Source organism: Laccaria bicolor, genomic scaffold (assembly GCF_000143565.1).
Source record: "Laccaria bicolor S238N-H82 LACBIscaffold_31 genomic scaffold, whole genome shotgun sequence".
In the NCBI taxonomy this organism is placed as follows: domain Eukaryota; kingdom Fungi; phylum Basidiomycota; class Agaricomycetes; order Agaricales; family Hydnangiaceae; genus Laccaria; species Laccaria bicolor.
In genome coordinates, this window is record NW_001889902.1 from 366,015 (window position 1) to 385,435 (window position 19,421).

Consider the following 19,421-nt stretch of genomic DNA (forward strand, 5'->3'; position numbering starts at 1 on the left):
AACCAAGACAACACCCATATGCATCATTTCCGAAGATGCACCAGGGACGAACGTGGATTGGACAGCAGAAATACCAACAGACGAACTGGCCAGTGACACAACCAACATCTTCACAAGAGCATCAGACCCATTCAAACCTGCTCGCGTTGAGGAGATTCATCGGCAGATCAAAATCGGGGACGATCTAACTACTGGGGAAAAGGCACAAGTACAGGCACTGATAACAGAGTTCGCAGACGTGTTCACCCTGTCAGTAAGTGAGGTCACGCCAGTGGAGGGCGCTGTCCATCGGCTCAACATTGAGCCGAACGCGAAATTCTCAACCAAGGTCCATCAAAAGCCCCTCACACCACTGCAACGCCAATACCTCTATGAGAAGCTACAAGCAATGCTGGGAGCGGACATCATAGAACCCTGCACGCCTGAACAGGTGAAGTGTGTCTCCCCAACGACACTGGCGCAGAAGACTCACCAGGGCGCTGGCCTCACGTTGGACGAGCTACAACACCGAGTCAACGACGAATGCGTCCGCAATGGGATGGAGCCTCACTTTCCTTTACCACCGAGACCTGACACAACAGCCAACGACACAGAGAGCAAAAACGACGACCCAAAATGGAGAATCTGCCAGAATTTCGCACAAATTAACAAGGTCACGCAGGTTGCACCAATGCCACAGGGTGACATCAGGGCCAAGCAACAGTGTCTCAGTGGCCACCGTTGGGTATCAACATTCGACTTCGCCGCCGGGTTCTATGCAGTGATTGTTGACGAGGAGTCAAGACCGTACACCGCGTTTTACGTTGAAGGATGGGGATATTTCTGGTACAAGAGAATGCCCTTCGGGCTTACAGGCAAGGGGGTGGCGGAATGTGGAAAAGAGACCAACACTCGTTATTTTTTTTTCAGGGTTCTGCCTGACACCCCCCCACCATTACCTTCCTAATAAAGTATGTTTTTCCCACACTCATGTTTTTTTTTTTTGAATTCAAAATATTTCCATGTAACAAGTCAACTACGCACAGGCGGTTGGCCGTAAACTAAGTTTAGGCTAAGTCGAGTCCACTGAAGATGCATATAACGGGCCTGTGCTAGCATGATATTGAAAAAACTTGTTTAAAGACGGATAATCCTGGGTAAGTAGCTACACTGACGGCTACTGACGGTACAGAATGAGAGGGCATTTCTTCATTACTGTGCATGTGATAAATCTTCAAAAGTGACTCTTTAATGTGTAGGCCGAGAAAGAAAGTGAAGCGTCCGAGTGGTGTAACTCATTCAGAGAAGGAAGAGGCACTTGGCCTGGGGCGGCATGGGGAGTGTAGGGTGTGTCGACGTAGGTGATAGTACTCTTGGTTTGGACCGTCCGTGTCCGAAGCTGGAATGTCACTGCCCTTCAAAATCTGAAAATTGATGGGGTGTCACTTTTTTTTTTCGGCCTTCGGCCGGACACCCCCCCCTCCTACCCTTGGTGCGGGATCCACGTCCCGCTACCCCCTTGCTTACAGGCGCACCGTCGACTTTTGCACACATGACAGGACAACACCTTTACGATTTGCTGGTGGAGGAAGTCATGGAGTTATTCGTCGATGATGGTGGTACAGCGGCTGACACATTCACGGATATGATGGACAAGCTGCGACGTATATTCACCAGGGCCAGGGAACACGGGCTGTCTCTATCGCCAAGTAAGTCAAAGTTTTTCATGACAACGGCCGAGTTCGCTGGTGCCACTGTAGGACCCAACGGTGTACAACCCGACCTGAGCAAACTCACGGCTATCGTCAACTGGAAAACACCAGAGAGCGCGCTCAATCTCTCTTCGTTCCTGGGCCTCACGGGATGGTTCCGAGATCTTATCAAGGACTATGCGAAGATCGAAAAACCGTTGAGGGATTTGATAAGGGAAGTTGATATGCCTGAGAAATGCTCGAAAACAGTGTACCGTCGAGTTATGGCTAATCACACATTGAAGGAACAGTGGATGGCGCAACACACTCACGCATTCCTCAAGCTGAAGGCCATCATGACATCCGAGCCAGTACTTAGAGGCCCGAAATGGGATGGCACGCCCTTCATCGTCACCAGTGATGGGTCCAAGGACGTGTTTGGTGCAGTGCTGGCACAGAAGTTCACAACAGTGCTGACGAGTGGCAAAACGGTCACCAAGCTCCACCCCCTTGCATTCGCATCAAAGCGAACCTCGAAAACAGAAGAGAAGTACAAACCTTTTTTGCTAGAGTTTGCAGGGCTCAAATTCGCTTTGGATAAGTTTTCAGACGTCATATGGGGGTTCCCAGTTGAAGTCAAAACCGACTGCCAGGCGCTACGTGACCACCTGATGAATGACAAGCTCAGCGCTACCCACGCAAGGTGGCGCGACGGCATACTGAGCCACCAGATCGTGGATGTACGCCATGTTCCAAGACGCATCAATGTCGTCGCAGATGGACTGAGCAGAGCTGCCGAAGGAACCCCCCAAGAGGAGGGCAATGGTAGCGAGTGGACTGTGTCTGAAGACTGGGAAGCAACAGCGGGATTGACACATGACTTGTTCCATGTGGCAGGTGCAACCTCAGAGGACATGTCCGCACTGCGTGAACGATTTGGATCGATTCCAAGACGTACCAATGCTGCTGGAAGTCATTGATGCCCTGCTCAAGCTAGACCAAGGCACCAGCCTGCGAAAGCGAAAACGCGCACGACATCGTGCCTCAGAGTACATGATAGGCGACGGCAAGCTATGGCGAGTAGCAGGAGGCCACCACACCAGAGCACGAGCACGGGTGGAGTGCGTGTCTCCCGCGGAGGCGGTAGTATTAGCAAGGGAAGAGCACGCCAGGAACGGACACTGGCAAAGGGATGTGGTCAAGAAGGCTCTGTTGGACCGAATATGGAGCCCGGGCCTCGACAGCTCTATCATCACGGGCATCAAGGACTGTGCCCATTGTAAGAATTTTGGGAGCACCCACTTACATGCACTTTTAGAGCCTATCATGCGTCGTCATCCATTTGAGCTGTTGGTTGGAGATTACCTTTCGCTACCGAAGGGGTTTGGTGGCTACCACACTGTAGGACTGTACCTTGACACATATTCACAGCACGTGTGGGGCTTCAAGCTCAAGGTCAACAGCAATGGCAAAACAACGCAGGATGCACTTGGGAAGATTTTCCACGAGTTCGCGCCAGCGGAGGTGTTCATGACTGATGGTGGCCCCCACTTCGACAATAAAGCGGTACGTGATCTCTGCGCAGACTGGGGCACAGAAACTCACGTTGCATCCGCATACTCACCTTGGGTGAATGGTCTGGTCGAGGGCGCCAACAAAATCCTACTACACATCCTCAAACGACTATGTTCACCCAACCTCAGAGAGGATGAGTACAACGCAATGGACTGGAAGAACATACCGGGATCGTGGCCGAAGCACTTCGACAAAGCCATACAGATCATGAATTGGCGCCTCCTGCCAGCACTGAAGTTTTCCCCGAAAGAGCTGCTGCTAGGTTTGGTGGTGAACACCATACCAACCAATGTTGACCTCAGCGTGCTGCCAATCACGGAACAAGACGTCGTTACCCAAACGGCGTACGTAGCGCAGCAACGGCTGGACGGGTACGCTGAGGCAGTGTCACACGCTGTGAAGAGGAAGTCAGCGTTTGACAAGAAGGTTTTGGCACGTAAACCAGGTGAAGTCATAACTAAAGGTCAACTGGTACAAGTCTACCGTAGTGATTTAGATGACACTTTCAAGACCGAACGCAAAATACTCCCAAAGTGGTCCCCACCATACCGAGTCGTCTCGAGGATGCTCAATGCCTACACCCTCGAATCACTAATAGGCGCCCCGATCAAAGGGCGTTTCAGTGCCCGACGCCTACGGAGATTCTTACCACGGGAGGGGACAGAGCTGGCCAGGGCTCAGAAAGAGGTTGAAGAGAGATGCCACAAGGAAAAGGAAGAGGAAGAGAAGGAGGAGTTGAAGAAGATTGACGAGGAAAGGAAGACGGGAAGGCTGAAGGCAGTGGAGGAACCAACAGGAGGAGGGGATGAAGAGCAAGCACCGAAAGCGGCGGACGAAGAAGTGGGCGTAGGCACCGAAGATGAAGAGGCCGACGAAGAAGAGGAGCAGTGGGCAGCCGATGAAGAATGGGCAGAAGGGGTGGAGGAGGACGAAGAAGACAGGTAGTGGTGGGGGACGAGGTTAGCCATCGACGCGAGTTTTTTTGGGGCAACGAGGATGTTGCCATACAAAGGGGGGGGGCACATGGAGTATCGAGTCTCGACACTCCAAAGCTGGAGGAAGCACTGTTTGGCCAGGTTTGGCAAGGGCTTTAGAGTAGAAACACGCTTGTACACGAGATCATCATCATCACAATCATCTTCCGACTGCGTCTCTGCGTCCGAGCTTTCTCCGTGCTTTTCCCTTGCGTCACTCGGCACCTCTCCAACAGGAGCATTGTTTTGGATGCGAAGAAGGATCCGGGCAGATTCAGGAAGTCCCGGCAAACACAAATCGTCGACCACAAGCGCAAGAAATAAGCTATGAGGAGAAGGCCAAGGGGATGGAGGAGGAAGCTGTGACTATTAATGACGGGGAAGATGTGTCGTTTGAGTTCTCGTCCGATACCATAACAAAACTTCGAGCCTCTTGTCATCGGGCAGCACGTCACACATGTTTAGGCGCGTCGTCGCGATAGTGGAGGCGTTTGGATTGAGAAACCTCGACGGAGAGTAAAGATCAAAATGCAAGGAGAGAAACCGTAGTGTGGTTCAGGCGGTACTGCCAGCGGCCAAACGCCATGAATCTCATCAATCGTCAAGATAGGGTACCACCACAGGTGCAAAAGAGAGGCACGACGAGAAGGCCAAGATGAGTGGCGGAGGAGACTGCAACACCTCACGGCAGAATATCTGTAATTTGAGCTCCCGTCCGTGAACAATACCTCAAACTTGCGGGCTCAAGGCAGCGATTGCTGAGATTGGGATGCAGCATTGCGATACGAAGGCCCTCCGACTCAAGTGAGATCTCGATCGGGACAAGATGAAAGAAAGGCGGGGAGAGGATATCCTGCCAAAGACAAAATGGATGGCCAAGATGGACGGCGATAAACGGTGGAAGGGACGTGGCACAAGGAGAAGGCCAAGAGGATGAAGGAGGAAGTGGCGAGATATAGCCGGGAAACGAGGAGGAAAGGTGACGCCACACGCGAAATAGATGGTCAAGATGCATTATGGTAACAAGCCGGGTGCAGCCACAAGGACGCCAAGAGGATGGAGGATTTGTTTGAGCTTTCGTCCGTTACCGTGAACAAAACGTCGAAGTTGACAAGAGCTGCTCAGGTAGCAGGTTCCACATGGGCAATTACGACACTGGAACAGCTCTCTGGAGGTGAAGGCGTTCGGAATAGGAGACCCGCGCAGGTCGGAACCCAAGGGGGTAAAGATTCGGATTCTAAACGATGCTGGGTAGATGTATGTAGTGGAAGTCTGAAGAGCGTAGGATTTTCTGCCCAACATGTGCCAATCAAGCCAGAGTTCTTGAATCCGGAATCTCTGGACGACCACTCCAAGATTCAAGTAGAGTGCTCGAGCATGTCGGCACGAGCAGGTACGACCGGTGGATAGCGAGTTGGGGCTGCTGCCGTTGTCGTTTGTGGTTGTCGAAGGTGTGGATCTCGTGGACGTGGAAGCAGGAGCGGGCGTCAACGAAGAAACGCCCAAAAGCGCATCAACCTCGCAACACCCATCAAAACAACCAACGTATACTCTGGCATCTGTACCCTGCTCACACCCCTCCCCACACAATCACGCCCCCGGCTACACCGCGTTGCGTGAGCGGGATACCACCGAACGTTGGCCTGGCCAAGGCGGAGGAGACACCTAAGACTAGAGCCCAGGGGCACGGAAGAAGAGTGCCTCTTTAGAATATGGTCATAGAGGGACCGCCTTGTTGTAACTTCATAGTGGGAGTAAGTTCGTGACAAGACATATGCTTAGAGAGAAAGAACATACGCGAACGACGCACAACCCCCTTCCGCGCCCTCCACAGCAAGACGCATCATCTCTTCCTTGCTTTTAGCACTTTTCGCGATGATGAGTTCTGTCTTGCTGACTATGAGATCTAGCACGTCCTGCGCGACGAATTTGTCTGCCAACACGAGGTCCACGAGGATAGTGAGCATTTGGTGCGTGAGTAGGGTGAGCAGGGTGCCAGGACCCAGCAGGATGATTCGCCCGCGTTTGGGAGTGGGACAAGAAGGCGTGAATGGGTGGTGGGTTCAAAAGTTTGTCCGCCGTCAGCTCGAGCATCTCTTAACCCGAGAGGGCAGATAGCCCGGAGAGATGCCAGTCTTCGCTCACTGGGTAAACAATCTCGAGCGGTGTCAATTTGATGGTTCAACGGGGCGGATGTGAGTGAGTATGCCACTATCCTCTGCAGACACTTTGTCTGCATCTGTGTCGTCCATGGCCTTGGATTTAGCATCCTCTCATTCGCCCTACGTTCTATATCGCACACCCCACTCGCCACCACCTCCCTTGTAATCCTCGATGCTGATCTACACCCCTTCTACGAGTGGTCACGCCCACTTGCAAGGGCGTAGGTCCTCCCGTCGTCGGGTCCATGAGAGGAAGTGAATGAAAGATTGCCGAGATCAGGAATGTCGGTCGTGTTCACTGGTACACGGCGGTTTTACAAGAGGCCGTATAGTTCTTCTGTAGATGCCCTACACTTTGACGAGTGTGTCTGTGATAGATTCCGATGTGATCTCTGTACGGTGCGTAAGCCAAGCGTCGAGAACAACGGGCTGGTCCCACCAGTTGGTGTTCCCGGACGCGCCATTGAACTTTCTCGCATACTGAACGCAGGCCGCCTTTTGCGAGAATGTGTACGTGAAGCGTCAGTTTCGAGAGCCGCGAATGCCCGCGATGCAGCTAATGAGTACCGATCCTATGATAAGGATTCCCTCGAAGTTGCACGACGAAATGAAAGAATGAGGGAGGCGCCCGTGTGGGTTGGGGAACATCGGAGTTGGCTATATGCGTACAGAAACTGTGGTGCCAATTTTTTGCAGAAAAGAGGCAGGCGGCGTGGGGACCATTGGAGGTGGTTATATGTGCGAATAGTGAAATTTATCGACTCGTCGTGGTAGTGGAAAGAGACAACGACCAAAACAAACGTTCAACATTCTGATCCAACATCTCCGCCAACTTTGCTAGCTTACCATTCGCGCGCCTGGGAATCTCTCGTTACATTTGCAGAGCTGTCCAGTTCTCCTGCTCGACATTCGCTGGGTGAGTATTTGATCTGTCATCGCTCATTGAGAGTAAACCTGACACGGAATTGCAAGTTCACGCATGGCGCACAAGCTTTCAAACCGGTGGAGGGCTATCTATTCCGATTCGTTCAACTACTTTTTCGCTCACAGCCCTCGTGTCCTCGTTTTCCACGAATGTCTCATCACCGTATTCCTGGTCCGCGGTTGATTCGGAAACCCACGTCAACCACCCTTTGAGTGAAGTGAAAGATCAACGACAAACGGAGAAGCGATCGTCTTGTCACTGTTTATGGTACGTGCCCTCTTTCATCAACTTTCTTCCAAAGCGGCCATCTTCTGATCATCTATTCTACAGTTCGCCTCGTGCGCTATGTTCCCCTTGAACTCAACGCAGGTGTTTTGGGACATTATTAGACCGGAAAACTCCCTGTAACACCACGTTCAGGACGACGAACAATGGACCGTACATTTTCACGGCGCAGAGGAGAGGCTAGTCATGCAACGGTAGACGTTTTGTGCTGTTTGTCAGGTGAGCATCCATGGTTCGAGTGACGCTTCCCTTTCTAAAGCACCATTACCAGAAGGAGGTTCACTCACCCGTACCAACTCCTGCGGCGATCGGCTGCCCCGAACTTCGTGACGACGCCGTTTTTTGGTTCGCCCAACTTAGATCTTAGTACTCCGCAGCTGTACCGACGGCTCGCCGTAACGACAATAATCCAACCCAAGAAATTCCGGTGGTGCACAGACGCCTCGTTGTGCTTCCAGCATTCGATACTTCGGTAGGTAGGACTTTGGATCTTCGATCGTAATCATTCCATCGGCCTGACAATAGAGTTTCGCATAACCGCTTGGCACGACATCACGCCTCCCCTCTTGATGATGAGCTAATTGGTTGGTTTTTTGTAGGATCCGCGAGGCGAGGCCCGAGCTGCAGGAAACCAAGATCATCCTTGCGATCCGTCGGCCGCAGTGGATCCTTGTCCTCCTACAGGATATGAATTACGACCGGATCTCGTGCGGATTAGTGAGGATGATAGTAGGGAGAGGGATGAGAAGGAATGTGAGGGACGCCGAGGCTGGATGACGGGAGGTAGAGCCGGAATGGCGTCTAGCGAGACAGGGATCGCTAAGGTCTACTTGGATGGTGGTGAAGAAGCTAGGTAAGTCTGCTTTCTCTATTCATTTCTTTGTGGTTCTGCGGACCTGGTGGTTTGGTGGATCAGTGGGATCGCTCTGATCTCTAGCTTGTCCTCATTTTGCACTTTCTGGTTGTTGCCGTAACTTCTCTTATTGCCCCTCTTTTTCCCTCTTCATCTTCTTTGAATGCGCCAGACCCTTTTTCTGCCATTTTCTTCTTCTGAGAGCTATGCTTTGCCAACACCCCCGTTCTTTGACCTTTTCCACCCTTTTCATCGGATTGCTTCTCGCAACCAACCCCATTTATGTCCTCTGATGTTCCTCCCTTTCTCTTATATCTCTCTCTTCTATTCTATCCGCCTCTCTCTTGCTTGACCTTCCTTTTCACTCTGTCGTGACTTATCCTTTGCTTCCTCCCTTCTTGTCCCATTCATTTTCATCTTATAGCTGCTTTAGCTTTGCGAAAGCACTTTCCTCATCCTTCCCTTCTTTTTCTCGTTTCTGGTGCCTTTCCTCATCCTGGCGCTAACTTTGATCCTCCTCTGACGCCATTTTTCGTCCTTTTGACCCCTTTTATTACACTTCTTATGCTCAATCATCTTCTCCAAGGCGTTGCTGCCTTTTAATGGTCCCCCCCAAACGTTTTCGGGTCTTTTGTTCTCAAATTTTAGACGTCCTCCGTCTTTCTTGACCCTACGGTTTCTTTTCGGACCTTTTTGCACTTTTGAGCGCCTTTTCTCGCTTCCTTGCACGCTGTGTCGCCTTCTGTCATTGTTTTCCTTCTTCAGCTTGCTTTTTGGCCTCCTTTCTCTTCAAAATCAACTTTCATTTACACCTGGTGTCGTCAATTTTTCGGTTTTCCCCTTTTTGTCCGTTTTGTTGTGGTCTATCATTCTTTTCGGAGGCGCTGGTTCCATTCAATCGTCGTCTCGGGCCCTAGGCTTCTCTTCTCTTGAATTTGGGGCAATAACCGCCACTTTCCATGGGCCATGGTTGTTTTTATGACCTTTTTGCACTTTCCGCACTTAGTCCTTTTCTCCCTTCATCTTGTTCCTTATCAGCCCCTACCGCTCTCTTCTCTCTTTTGCTTTCCTTTTGGCGTCTCTTTGTCTTCAGCGTCGACCTTCACTTGCCTCTGGCGCACTTTTTCCTGGGTTTCGGTGCTTTCTTTGCCTTTGCGATGTATTCTATCATCCTTTTCCGCAGCCCTGGTGACTTTCAAATGTCACTCCAGGGTACCACTTTTCGCTACTCTTTAGTGAGGGCAAACACCGCCTCTTTCAACGATGGAGGTTGTTTTCGAATCTTGTTCCCTTCTTACCACTCCCTTTCCTCCATCGCATGCTTTACCATTTCCAACCACCCTTTTCCCACCGCCATCACCTTCCAATCACTTGTCCTTTCAATTTCTCGCCATGTCAGAAGCTGATTCTGTTCTTCTCTTTCCAGCTAAAGGCTCTGAAGACAATGAATCAATCAAAGTGCGTGATTGGCGGCACGGGCTGCAGAAGACCTTCTTGAGCAATAAGTCGTTACCCAAAGAAGAGGTGGGTATTTTTTTTGCCTTCTTTCCTGGTTCTTCGGCTCGTTCAACCACCCGGGGTTGACTTTTTGTGCCGTCTCCTCCCCCCTTCTCTCTTTTCCACATCCCGTCATTCCCTTCATCCAAATTCCTTCTCTAGCTCCTTCTCCCTTACTCGCATCCCCACTTTCACTGCTCCGTTTCCGGTCCTACCATCCCAGCCGATGCTGACCCACTTTGTTTCACAGGAAATGCCAAATCTCAACGACCTTTTCAAGACAGTGGAAAACTACGAAGGCATGACGATCGAACAACTCCAGGTATGTTTTTGCTGTTGTCATTCAAGGCTCGGTCACTTGGTGTCTTGATTTTGGTTGCCCCCCATGATGGGGTTCATGTTTGGTCATTATGAACCTTTTCTTCCGTTATGCCTTCCATTCGTTTCCTTTTCCTCGATTTCGCGCCCCACTCTATTTCTCTGACTTCGAGGTGCAATGGCCATGTGCTTCACCTTGACATTCATCCAACACTCTGAGTCCCTAGATGCTCCGTTTCCCCCATCCCCCGCTGCTGCCCAGCCTTTGCCGTTCGTGTTTCTCGAGGCACAGGTCTTCACTCTTCGTCCCTTAGCTTTGATTGGATTACCTTCGTGATCTGTTTATGGAGTTCATTTTCCATGCTTCATTTTCGCTCTACCCTTACCGATACTGATGGTGCTACCTTCAGTTCTCGAAAATCGGAAAGATTCCGAAAGGGACTCGTACAAGGAGATCATCTTCTCAAACACCATCCAGTCAATGCGGTCCGTTTCCCTCCCATCTCGTTGTATGTGTCTGCGTAGGCTAACCAACATCGGACACAAAGGGCAATCCTCGAAGCCTTCCCACAACTCGACCTAACCCTCACACCGCAAAACGACGCCCGCCGCGCAACCATCATGGCCCTCCCCATGCAAATCGAAGCAGACGTCCTCCCACGAGACGTCATCGACGCCGTGCGCTCCCTCTGGCGTGACCCCGGCGTCAAAGAAGCCGTGCGTCGTTCCCGGGAGTTCCAGCTGAACGATTTAGCGGTGTACTACTTCAACTCGATCGACCGTATGGCAGCTACGAATGACATCCCTACCGACCAGGATATCCTACGGAGCAGGGTGAAGACGACGGGAATTACGGAGACGACGTTTAAAGTGGGGGAATTGACGTACAAGTTGTTTGATGTGGGTGGGCAGAGGAGTGAGAGGAAGAAGTGGCTACATTGTTTTGAGAATGTGACGATGCTGGTGTTTTTGGTTAGTTTGAGAGTATGATCAGATGTTGTATGAGGATGAGAGTGTGGTATGTTTCCTTCTCTTTTTCTTCTTCTTTCTCTTCTTACCACTCACAACCATTACCATTAAAGAACCACATGCAAGAAGCGCTCACCCTCTTCGACTCGATATGCAACTCGCGATGGTTTGTCAAAACATCAATCGTACGTCCTCTCCCTCTTTCCCTCTCCTCTCGCACTGACACACCCCCATAGATTCTCTTCCTAAACAAAATCGACCTCTTCGCCGAAAAACTCCCGCGCTCACCATTAGGCGACTACTTCCCAGACTACACAGGCGGCGACAACTACGACGCCGCATGCGACTACCTCTTGCACCGCTTCGTCTCCCTCAACCAGAGTGCGGCTACTAAGCAGATTTATGCGCATTATACGTGTGCTACGGATACGCAGCAGATCAAGTGTACGTTTCCCCTCTTGTTTCCCTCTTTTTTGAGATGATTTGGCTGATTGGGATTTGAATGAATAGTTGTGTTGAGGGCGATTCAAGATATATTACTTCAGCTCCATCTACGGGAATGTGGGCTGCTGTAAACCTTCGTGCCCTCTTGCCTTCCTCTCGTCTTCCTTGTTCTCTTTCTTCCGAATCATGGCGATTGCTTTTACCCACAACCAACTCAACACCCCTGCTATAATGATACCTACCCCCCTGCCATCCCCCGCGTCTTCTTTGTATCAAACACGAACCCAACCCACCACCCATCGAACGAACTTGTTGCGTCCCTGGTCACACCCTTACCCACCCCATTTTTCATTCGAGCAAGCCGTGTTAGTTTACTATCCCCATCTTTGAATACCATATCTTTTTTCTCTTTCAATGTTCAATGGTTTTTTAACAGCCTACACCACCAACTCTGTCCCTTTCTTTTCCTTGTTTTGTTAATATTCTTTGCGAGTTTGGCCAGGTAGTCGATTGGTCTCGACCTACTTACCTTCTTACGTCCTCCCGCAGCTTCCTTCTTTTAATATGCATCCTTCTGCAATTGGCCGCCCTCTCTGTCTTTATATATATATGCTTACTCTCCATCCCACCATCTCACAATCCAGACCTGAGACTCACTCGCTTGGCTTACGGTTCTTTTACATAATATCTGTTTTGTTTTATACCTCAATATAACTCGATCGCAAACGATGTACATTGTGAGCACCGCAAGGATTGCATGAAACTACACAGCCCACCAGTACTACATGGAACTCCACACAAAGTACGCCCATTTCAGAACAAGAAGGGCACGAAGGTAAGCGCGAGTCCGAGTCGGAAGACAAAATTAGTCAGGAACTTCGAAGGGTTAAATTGGGGTTGGACCCTTGGAGCTGAGCTCCAAGAAGCCGAGTCGGGGTCCGGCTCGGAAGCGCCAAGACTAGGTTGGAGGAAGAATGGTGCGTTAGCCAGGAAGCGGTACGGGGTGGATGGACGACCCAGTCGAGGCGCAACTTGTGATCCACGTCAGGCTGCACCTCAGAAGCCTATTTGGTGCAGTACCTGATTGATCGTGAGCTCGGTGGTTCGAAGGGGACCTCGGGCAAACCATAGTACTGTAATAGCAGTACTAGTATTGGACGGTCACACTGCGGAGATGGTGTATGACGGGCCAATAGCGGAGATGGTGTATGACAGGCCAATGGCGCGCGTTCATAGGAGATAGGTTTCTTGTTGGAATACCGCCTTGTTATGGTCATGAAGTAGTGAGGGTAAACATGGAAAACGTCGCCTCTGTCCAGCAAGCCACCTTCCAAGAGGCTGCTGTCCGTGCTTGGGGAGGTGGGTGGGTTGGCGATGAAAGGAACATTCAACTGGGGAAGTAGGCTGTTCAAGGTAGCGCGCAGTACACCACACAGGAGCGATCGGTTTGATTGCGAAAAAAGATTCGAGCAAATCTAGGAAGTACCGGCAAAGACAAATCGTTCGATGGAATGAGATGTCAAGCGCAAGAAATGAGCCTTGAGAAGGCCAAGGGGAAGCTGTGACTGCCTCACAAGATGCGTGGTCGTCCATTAACGCGAACAGAACATCGAGCCTCTTGACATGGGGCAGCACGTCGCACATGTTTGGGTGCGTCATTCGGACTGGGAAACCTCGACCGATAGTAGAGATCGGGATGCAAGGAGAAAAAAGGTAGTGTGGTTTAGGGAGTACTGCCAGCGGCCAAACGCCATGAATCTCATCGATTGTCGAGATAGGGTACCACCACAGGTGTAAAAACGAGGCACAACGAGAAGGCCAAGATGAATGGCGGTGGAGACTGCGAGTGCTTTACGGAAGGTGTGTGGTTTGAGCTCCTGTCCATTACCGTATACAATACCTCGAACTTGGCGGGTTCAAGGTAGCGATTGCGGAGATTGGGATGCAGCATTGCCATACGAGGGGCCCTCCGATTCAAATGAAATCTTGATCGATAGAAAGGGCCGGTACAGAATGGAGGAAGGGCGGGGAGAGGGTATCCTGCCAACGACGGCCAAGGTGGATTACGACAAACAGTAGAAGGAACGAGTCATGAGTAGAAGGCCACGAGTAGGATGAGGAAGTGGTGAGATGTAACCGGAATACAAGGAGGAAAGGTGATGGCAAACCGAAATAGATGGTCAAGATGAGTTATGATAACAAGACGAAGGGTGGAGGCGCAAGGAGGCCAGAGGATGATCATGAAGGAGTGGTTTGGGCTCTCGTCCGTTACCGTGAACAAAACGTCGAATTAAACAAGAGCTGCTCAGGTAGCACTTGCGTTGCACATGGGCGATTAGAACACTGGCACGGCACTCTGGACGTGAAGATGTTCGGATCGGGAGACCCTAACTGATAGCGCAGGTTGGAACCCAAGGGGGTAAAGATTCGGATTCTAGACGATGCTGGGTAGACGTATATGGTGGAAGAACGTAGGATTTTCTGGTGGGTAGCAAGTTTAGGTGTATGATGGGGCTGCTGCCGTTGTCGTTTTTATGGTGGTGGTGAAAGATGTAGATGTCTTGGACGTAGACGCCGGAGTAGGTCCTGTCAACGAAGAAACACCCAAAACCGCATCAAAAACCTCTTGCAACTCCCTCATCGTTTCAGGTGTTTCATCCGCCTTGGCCGGGTCAACGTTCAGTTGTATCGGTTGTGTGGGGTGGGAGCAGGGTACAGATGCCGGAGTTACTTTGATAAATGTTGCGAGCTTGAGCCACCTCTTCAGAGGAGTGGTCGCTTCTAGAGGGATCACCTTAATTTAACTTCAAAGTGGGAGCAAGTTCGTGACAAGACAGATGTTGAGAGGGAAAAAACATACGCGAACCCCTTCCGCGCGCCTCCCACAGCGAGAAGTATTATCTCTTCACCGCCTTTGTCTAAATTCCTGGGAACTTCTCCGCGATGACGAGTTCTGTCTTTGCTGAGTATGAGATCTAGCACGTCCTGCGGGACGAATTTGTCTGCCAACAAGAGGTCCGCGTGGATAGTGAGTATTTGGTGGTTGAGGAGGGTGGGATGTCCGTGCCCAGAGCCCAACAGGATGATTCGGCCGAGTTTGAGGTGGTTGAGAGGGAGTGAGTGAGTGGTGGTTTGTCCGACGTCAGCTTGAGCCATATCTTGGTCCAAGAGGCTAGCTAGTTTGGAGAGGGGCCATTCTTCGCTCACTTGGGTGACACATTTCAGGCAGTCTCGAGTTCGTTGTTTAACGGGGCGGTTGAGAATGAGTACACCAGTGTCCTCTTCGGACACTTCGTCTGCATCGATGGTTCATGGCCTTGGACCTCTCATCCGCCCTACGCTCTGCACCGCACACCCCACATCCTTGGGCAATCTGACCACTACCTCGCAATCCTAGATGCTTATCGACACCCCTCCCCATTAGTCGTCACGCCCACTTGCAAGGGCCTAGGTTCTTTCGCCGTGGCCCGTCGGGTGCAAGAACTGATGAGAGGAACTGAAAAGTGGCAGAGATCGGAGTGTCAAGTTCTTCTGCAGATGCCCTAGGCCTGCGGGGAGAGGTGTCCGTGATAGATGCCAATGTCTGTATGTCCCGTAAGCCAAGCATGTAGATCAACCAGCTGATCCCATTCTATAAACTCCAGTTGGCGTTCCTGGAAGCGCCTTTGGACTTTCTCGCATGCTGAACGCAGGCGGCCTTTTGCGAGAATGGAGAATGTGAAGCGTCAGCTTCGAGAGCCGCGAATTCCCGCAATGCAGGTTATAGTCCCGATCTATGATAACAATTCTCCTCGTTGCAAGACGAAAAGAAAGAAGGAGCCCGTACCGTGGGTTGGGGAAGTTCGGGGGTGGCTATATGCGTACAATATCAATAGTCCTAAGATTTCAAAAATGAGGCAGGCGGCGTGGGGAACATTGGAGGTGGTTATATGCGCGGCTTCAACCTGGTAGTGGAGAAAGAGAACGCAAACGTCGTCAGTAGGAACGTCAGCTGACTCTGTGAAACCGTTACCCATCCGGAAAATTGACGCCGCACAGCATTCACAACTCTCTTCTGAACCACGATGTCTGATTCTAATCGCCCTCGTGAAAATCGTTTGAAAGGAAAGTTCAAGGGAATGCTTGACCGGCTCATGGGCGCCGACCGCCCACGTAACGAAGGCTCACGCCCTAGCGGTTCGAGGTTGGAGTTCATGACTCCCACGCTGGCAGATAGTGGCTGACGAGATTTAGGTCGACATTTACAAGGGTGCCAGAGGTTACGGGGGGAGGAACGTCTCTGGTGAGTGTTTATAATGCGTGAATAAATTCTTTGGCTCATGCCTTTTGTGTTTGGGAATCCTAGAATGTATTCCCGGGAGCTCACAACTTCGTTATAAGGGATGCAACACTCTATGTCGCTCAAAATGTGTGTAGTGTGACAACAGCTTTTGATTGTTTGAGATATTGATGAGACTTACAAGATTGAGGTCCATGAACATGTCATTGGGGGTCAAAATGATACACTCCTTGTTCCACAAAGACCCAATTCAAGTGCCTTATTCACAGGCCGTAAAGATGTTCTCAAGATGCTGATGGATCACTTTGCACTTCAAGATGAAGTAGATAGAAGCAGGAAGTCTTTTTTGTTGTATGGTATGGGGGGTATTGGCAAGACACAGATTTGTTTGAAGTTTGTTGAAAAGATGGCTGAAAGGTAAGTTTCTTCATATACAATATTTCTGATCTTCTGACAAGTGCATGTAGGTTCTCTCATGTTTTCTGGATTGATGCATCTTCTGAAGATACCATTGTCCTTGGGTTAAAGGGTCTTTGTTCTCACCCTGATGCTAAAGCTGCTGGTGTCTCTGTGTCTTCTGAGTCTGCTCTTCTCTGGATTGGATCTCTGCAGAGTGAATGGCTGCTTGTATTTGACAATGCTGATGGTGCACCTGAAGTAGTAGAAAAATTTATCCCATCTGGCTCTCAGGGAAATATTCTGGTTACTAGCAGAAATCGATCTCTGGGGCGGGTGACATCCTATGAAAATTCACTTGAGGTTAATCAAATGGCTGAAAAGGAAGCCATATCACTTTTGCTGAAAGCCAGCCATCTAACTGGGTGTTCTGAGGATGTCTACAGCACAGCTCAACAAATTGTACATGAGCTCTGCTGCATGCCTCTAGCTGTTGATCAAGCAGGAGCTTCCATTGAAGCTGGTCTCTGCAGTATTCATAATTATCTTGAGCATCTCTCTCAACACAGGAACAAGCTTATGAACCATCCTTCATTCAGGGGTGCTTCTCAGTACAATCGTACAGTCTATGAAACATGGGATTTGTCATTCAATAAGATTGAATCAAGGGCAAGCAAGAAATCTGGTAGACATGGTAGAGCAGCTGCTCAGGCTGCTGTTCTTATTCTGGAAACAGCTGCATTTCTGCATCATGAGAATATCATTGAGGCTGCTTTTAGAAAAGCTGCTATTGAGTTCTCCAAAGGACAGCATGGTAAACTGGAACGAAAAGTTAAAACCTGCATCAGTGAATTGCTTCAGCTTGAACAAGATCAGTCTTGGAATCAATTCTTCTTTCATGAAGGAATTAGGGTGCTTATGTCATTTTCTTTAATCAAGCAGCAATCAACCTCTCCAGGAATTTATGCAATTCATCCATTGATGCATCAATGGAGTAGAGATAGAATGTCAATATCTCAAAAGAAGTGCATGATGCAAGTGTCAAAATTGATCCTTGTAAACTGTATTACAAAGGAGATGACAGCTGAGAACATTACATTCAACAGGCTTCTTGTGCCACACATCAAAGCCATTTACCAGTCACAGGAGGAAAATGGCTTTGAAAGAGTGTTTAATGATAAGGAATATTCTAAGTTTAGTTATGTGTTGGATCAAAATGGAATGTGGAAAGATGCAGAATATTTTCAATATAAAATTGTAGAAATAGGGATAAAGAAGCAGGGGCCAGAACATCCAGCTACCTTGATCAGCATGGGTAGACTTGCAGTAATGTATTTATTCCAAGGAAGATATCAGGAGGCTGTGAAGCTGCAGCTGAAAGTCCTGGATCTATGTAAAAGAGTACTGGGGCCAGAACATCCACATACCTTGATCAGCATGGGTAATCTTGCATTGACATATTCAAAGGCAAGGAAAATATGAGGAGGCTGGGGAGCTGCAGCTGAAAGTCCTGGATCTGCGTAAAAGAGTACTGGGGCCAGAACATCCAGATACCTTGTGTATCATGAATAATCTTGCATTGACATATTTGAGACAAGGAAAATATGAGGAGGCTGGGGAGCTGCAGCTGAAAGTCCTGGATCTGCGTAAAAGAGTGCTGGGGCCAGAACATCCAGATACCTTGGGTAGCATGAATAATCTTGCATTGATATATTCAAATCAAGGAAAATATGAGGAGGCTGGGGAGCTGCAGCTGAAAGTCCTGGATCTGCGTAAAAGAGTACTGGGGCCAGAACATCCAGATACCTTGTGCAGCATGAATAATATTGCATCAACATATTTGGGACAAGGAAAAGATGAGGAGGCTGGGGAGCTGCAGCTGAAAGTCCTGGATCTGCGTAAAAGAGTGCTGGGGCCAGAACATCCAGATACCTTGGGTAGCATGAATAATCTTGCAATCATATATTCAAATGATGGAAAATATGAGGAGGCTGGGGAGCTGCAGCTGAAAGTCCTGGATCTGCGTAAAAGAGTACTGGGGCCAGAACATCCAGATACCTTGTGTAGCATGAATAATCTTGCATTGACATATTCGGGACAAGGAAAAGATGAGGAGGCTGGGGAGCTGCAGCTGAAAGTCCTGGATCTGCGTAAAAGAGTGCTGGGGCCAGAACATCCAGATACCTTGGGTAGCATGAATAATCTTGCATTGATATATTCAAATCAAGGAAAATATGAGGAGGCTGGGGAGCTGCAGCTGAAAGTCCTGGATCTGCGTAAAAGAGTACTGGGGCCAGAACATCCAGATACCTTGGCCAGCATGAATAATCTTGCATTGACATATTTGGGACAAGGAAAAGATGAGAAGGCTGGGGAGCTGCAGCTGAAAACTCCTGCATCAGCATAATAGGGTTATAGCAGCATGGTATCACTTACCTACTTCTTGTATGACAGTTGCATTGTATTTACATTTGTTTGTCATTTTGTATGTTGGTACTTCTTAACAAATCAACTCTACTTGAAACCACAACATGTATATTTTATGTGGATGCTCCTGTTCCAGGGTTACAGGATCCTCTACACATGACTCTCATCTCTAAACCATGTCTCCCACTCCCTTCCCCCCTCCACTGTCTGGCAAGCCTGGACTTGTCGGGAAGTTGAGAACAATGAAAGCATTTTCAATGGTGTGGGCACCACAAGTTCCTGAGTGCTTACTGTACTATTTCATTCAATTCCGCAGGGCCTGTGACACATTATGACCTAGCCAAAATTTTGGTTTCAGCACTTGCAGGATTTGGCCGTGACAAGGCCAAAATTTTGGCAGTATGGCTCAGGCTGCAAAATTTTACTATGTTGAGACTGTTACAGTGGCGATCAAAAGTATTGCACAGCCACCACATGCACTTGTAAATCTAGCCTACTGATCGTAAAATGCACTCAATTAAGATAAGAAAACAACTACACTGCAGCCAGAAAAGTACAATATAATGTGGTAGTCTCAATAATAGTAATTAGTGGTCCCGCCGATGTCAAAGCCATGAGAACGAATCAAAGCGCTGTGCAATTCTTTT

The 19,421-nt window shown here is 49.5% G+C and overlaps 2 protein-coding genes across 2 annotated transcripts; one reads left to right on the plus strand and one right to left on the minus strand.

Annotated features, from left to right (window-relative positions):
• Positions 1-5,789: 5,789 nt before the first annotated feature.
• On the minus strand, positions 5,790-6,186 carry LACBIDRAFT_306633 (uncharacterized protein; the record flags this gene model as incomplete). Its single annotated transcript, XM_001885471.1, has 2 exons — positions 5,790-5,922; positions 6,017-6,186. The coding sequence occupies 2 exons, from the start codon at positions 6,184-6,186 to the stop codon at positions 5,790-5,792; spliced, it is 303 nt and encodes a 100-aa protein (XP_001885506.1).
• Positions 6,187-12,400: 6,214 nt separating this feature from the next.
• Positions 12,401-13,751, plus strand: LACBIDRAFT_331100 (uncharacterized protein; the record flags this gene model as incomplete). Its single annotated transcript, XM_001885401.1, has 8 exons — positions 12,401-12,409; positions 12,444-12,507; positions 12,557-12,649; positions 12,721-12,762; positions 12,957-13,031; positions 13,305-13,322; positions 13,464-13,532; positions 13,594-13,751. 8 exons carry the CDS (start codon positions 12,401-12,403, stop codon positions 13,749-13,751), a joined length of 528 nt encoding a protein of 175 aa, XP_001885436.1.
• Between the last annotated feature and the right edge of the window lie 5,670 nt (positions 13,752-19,421).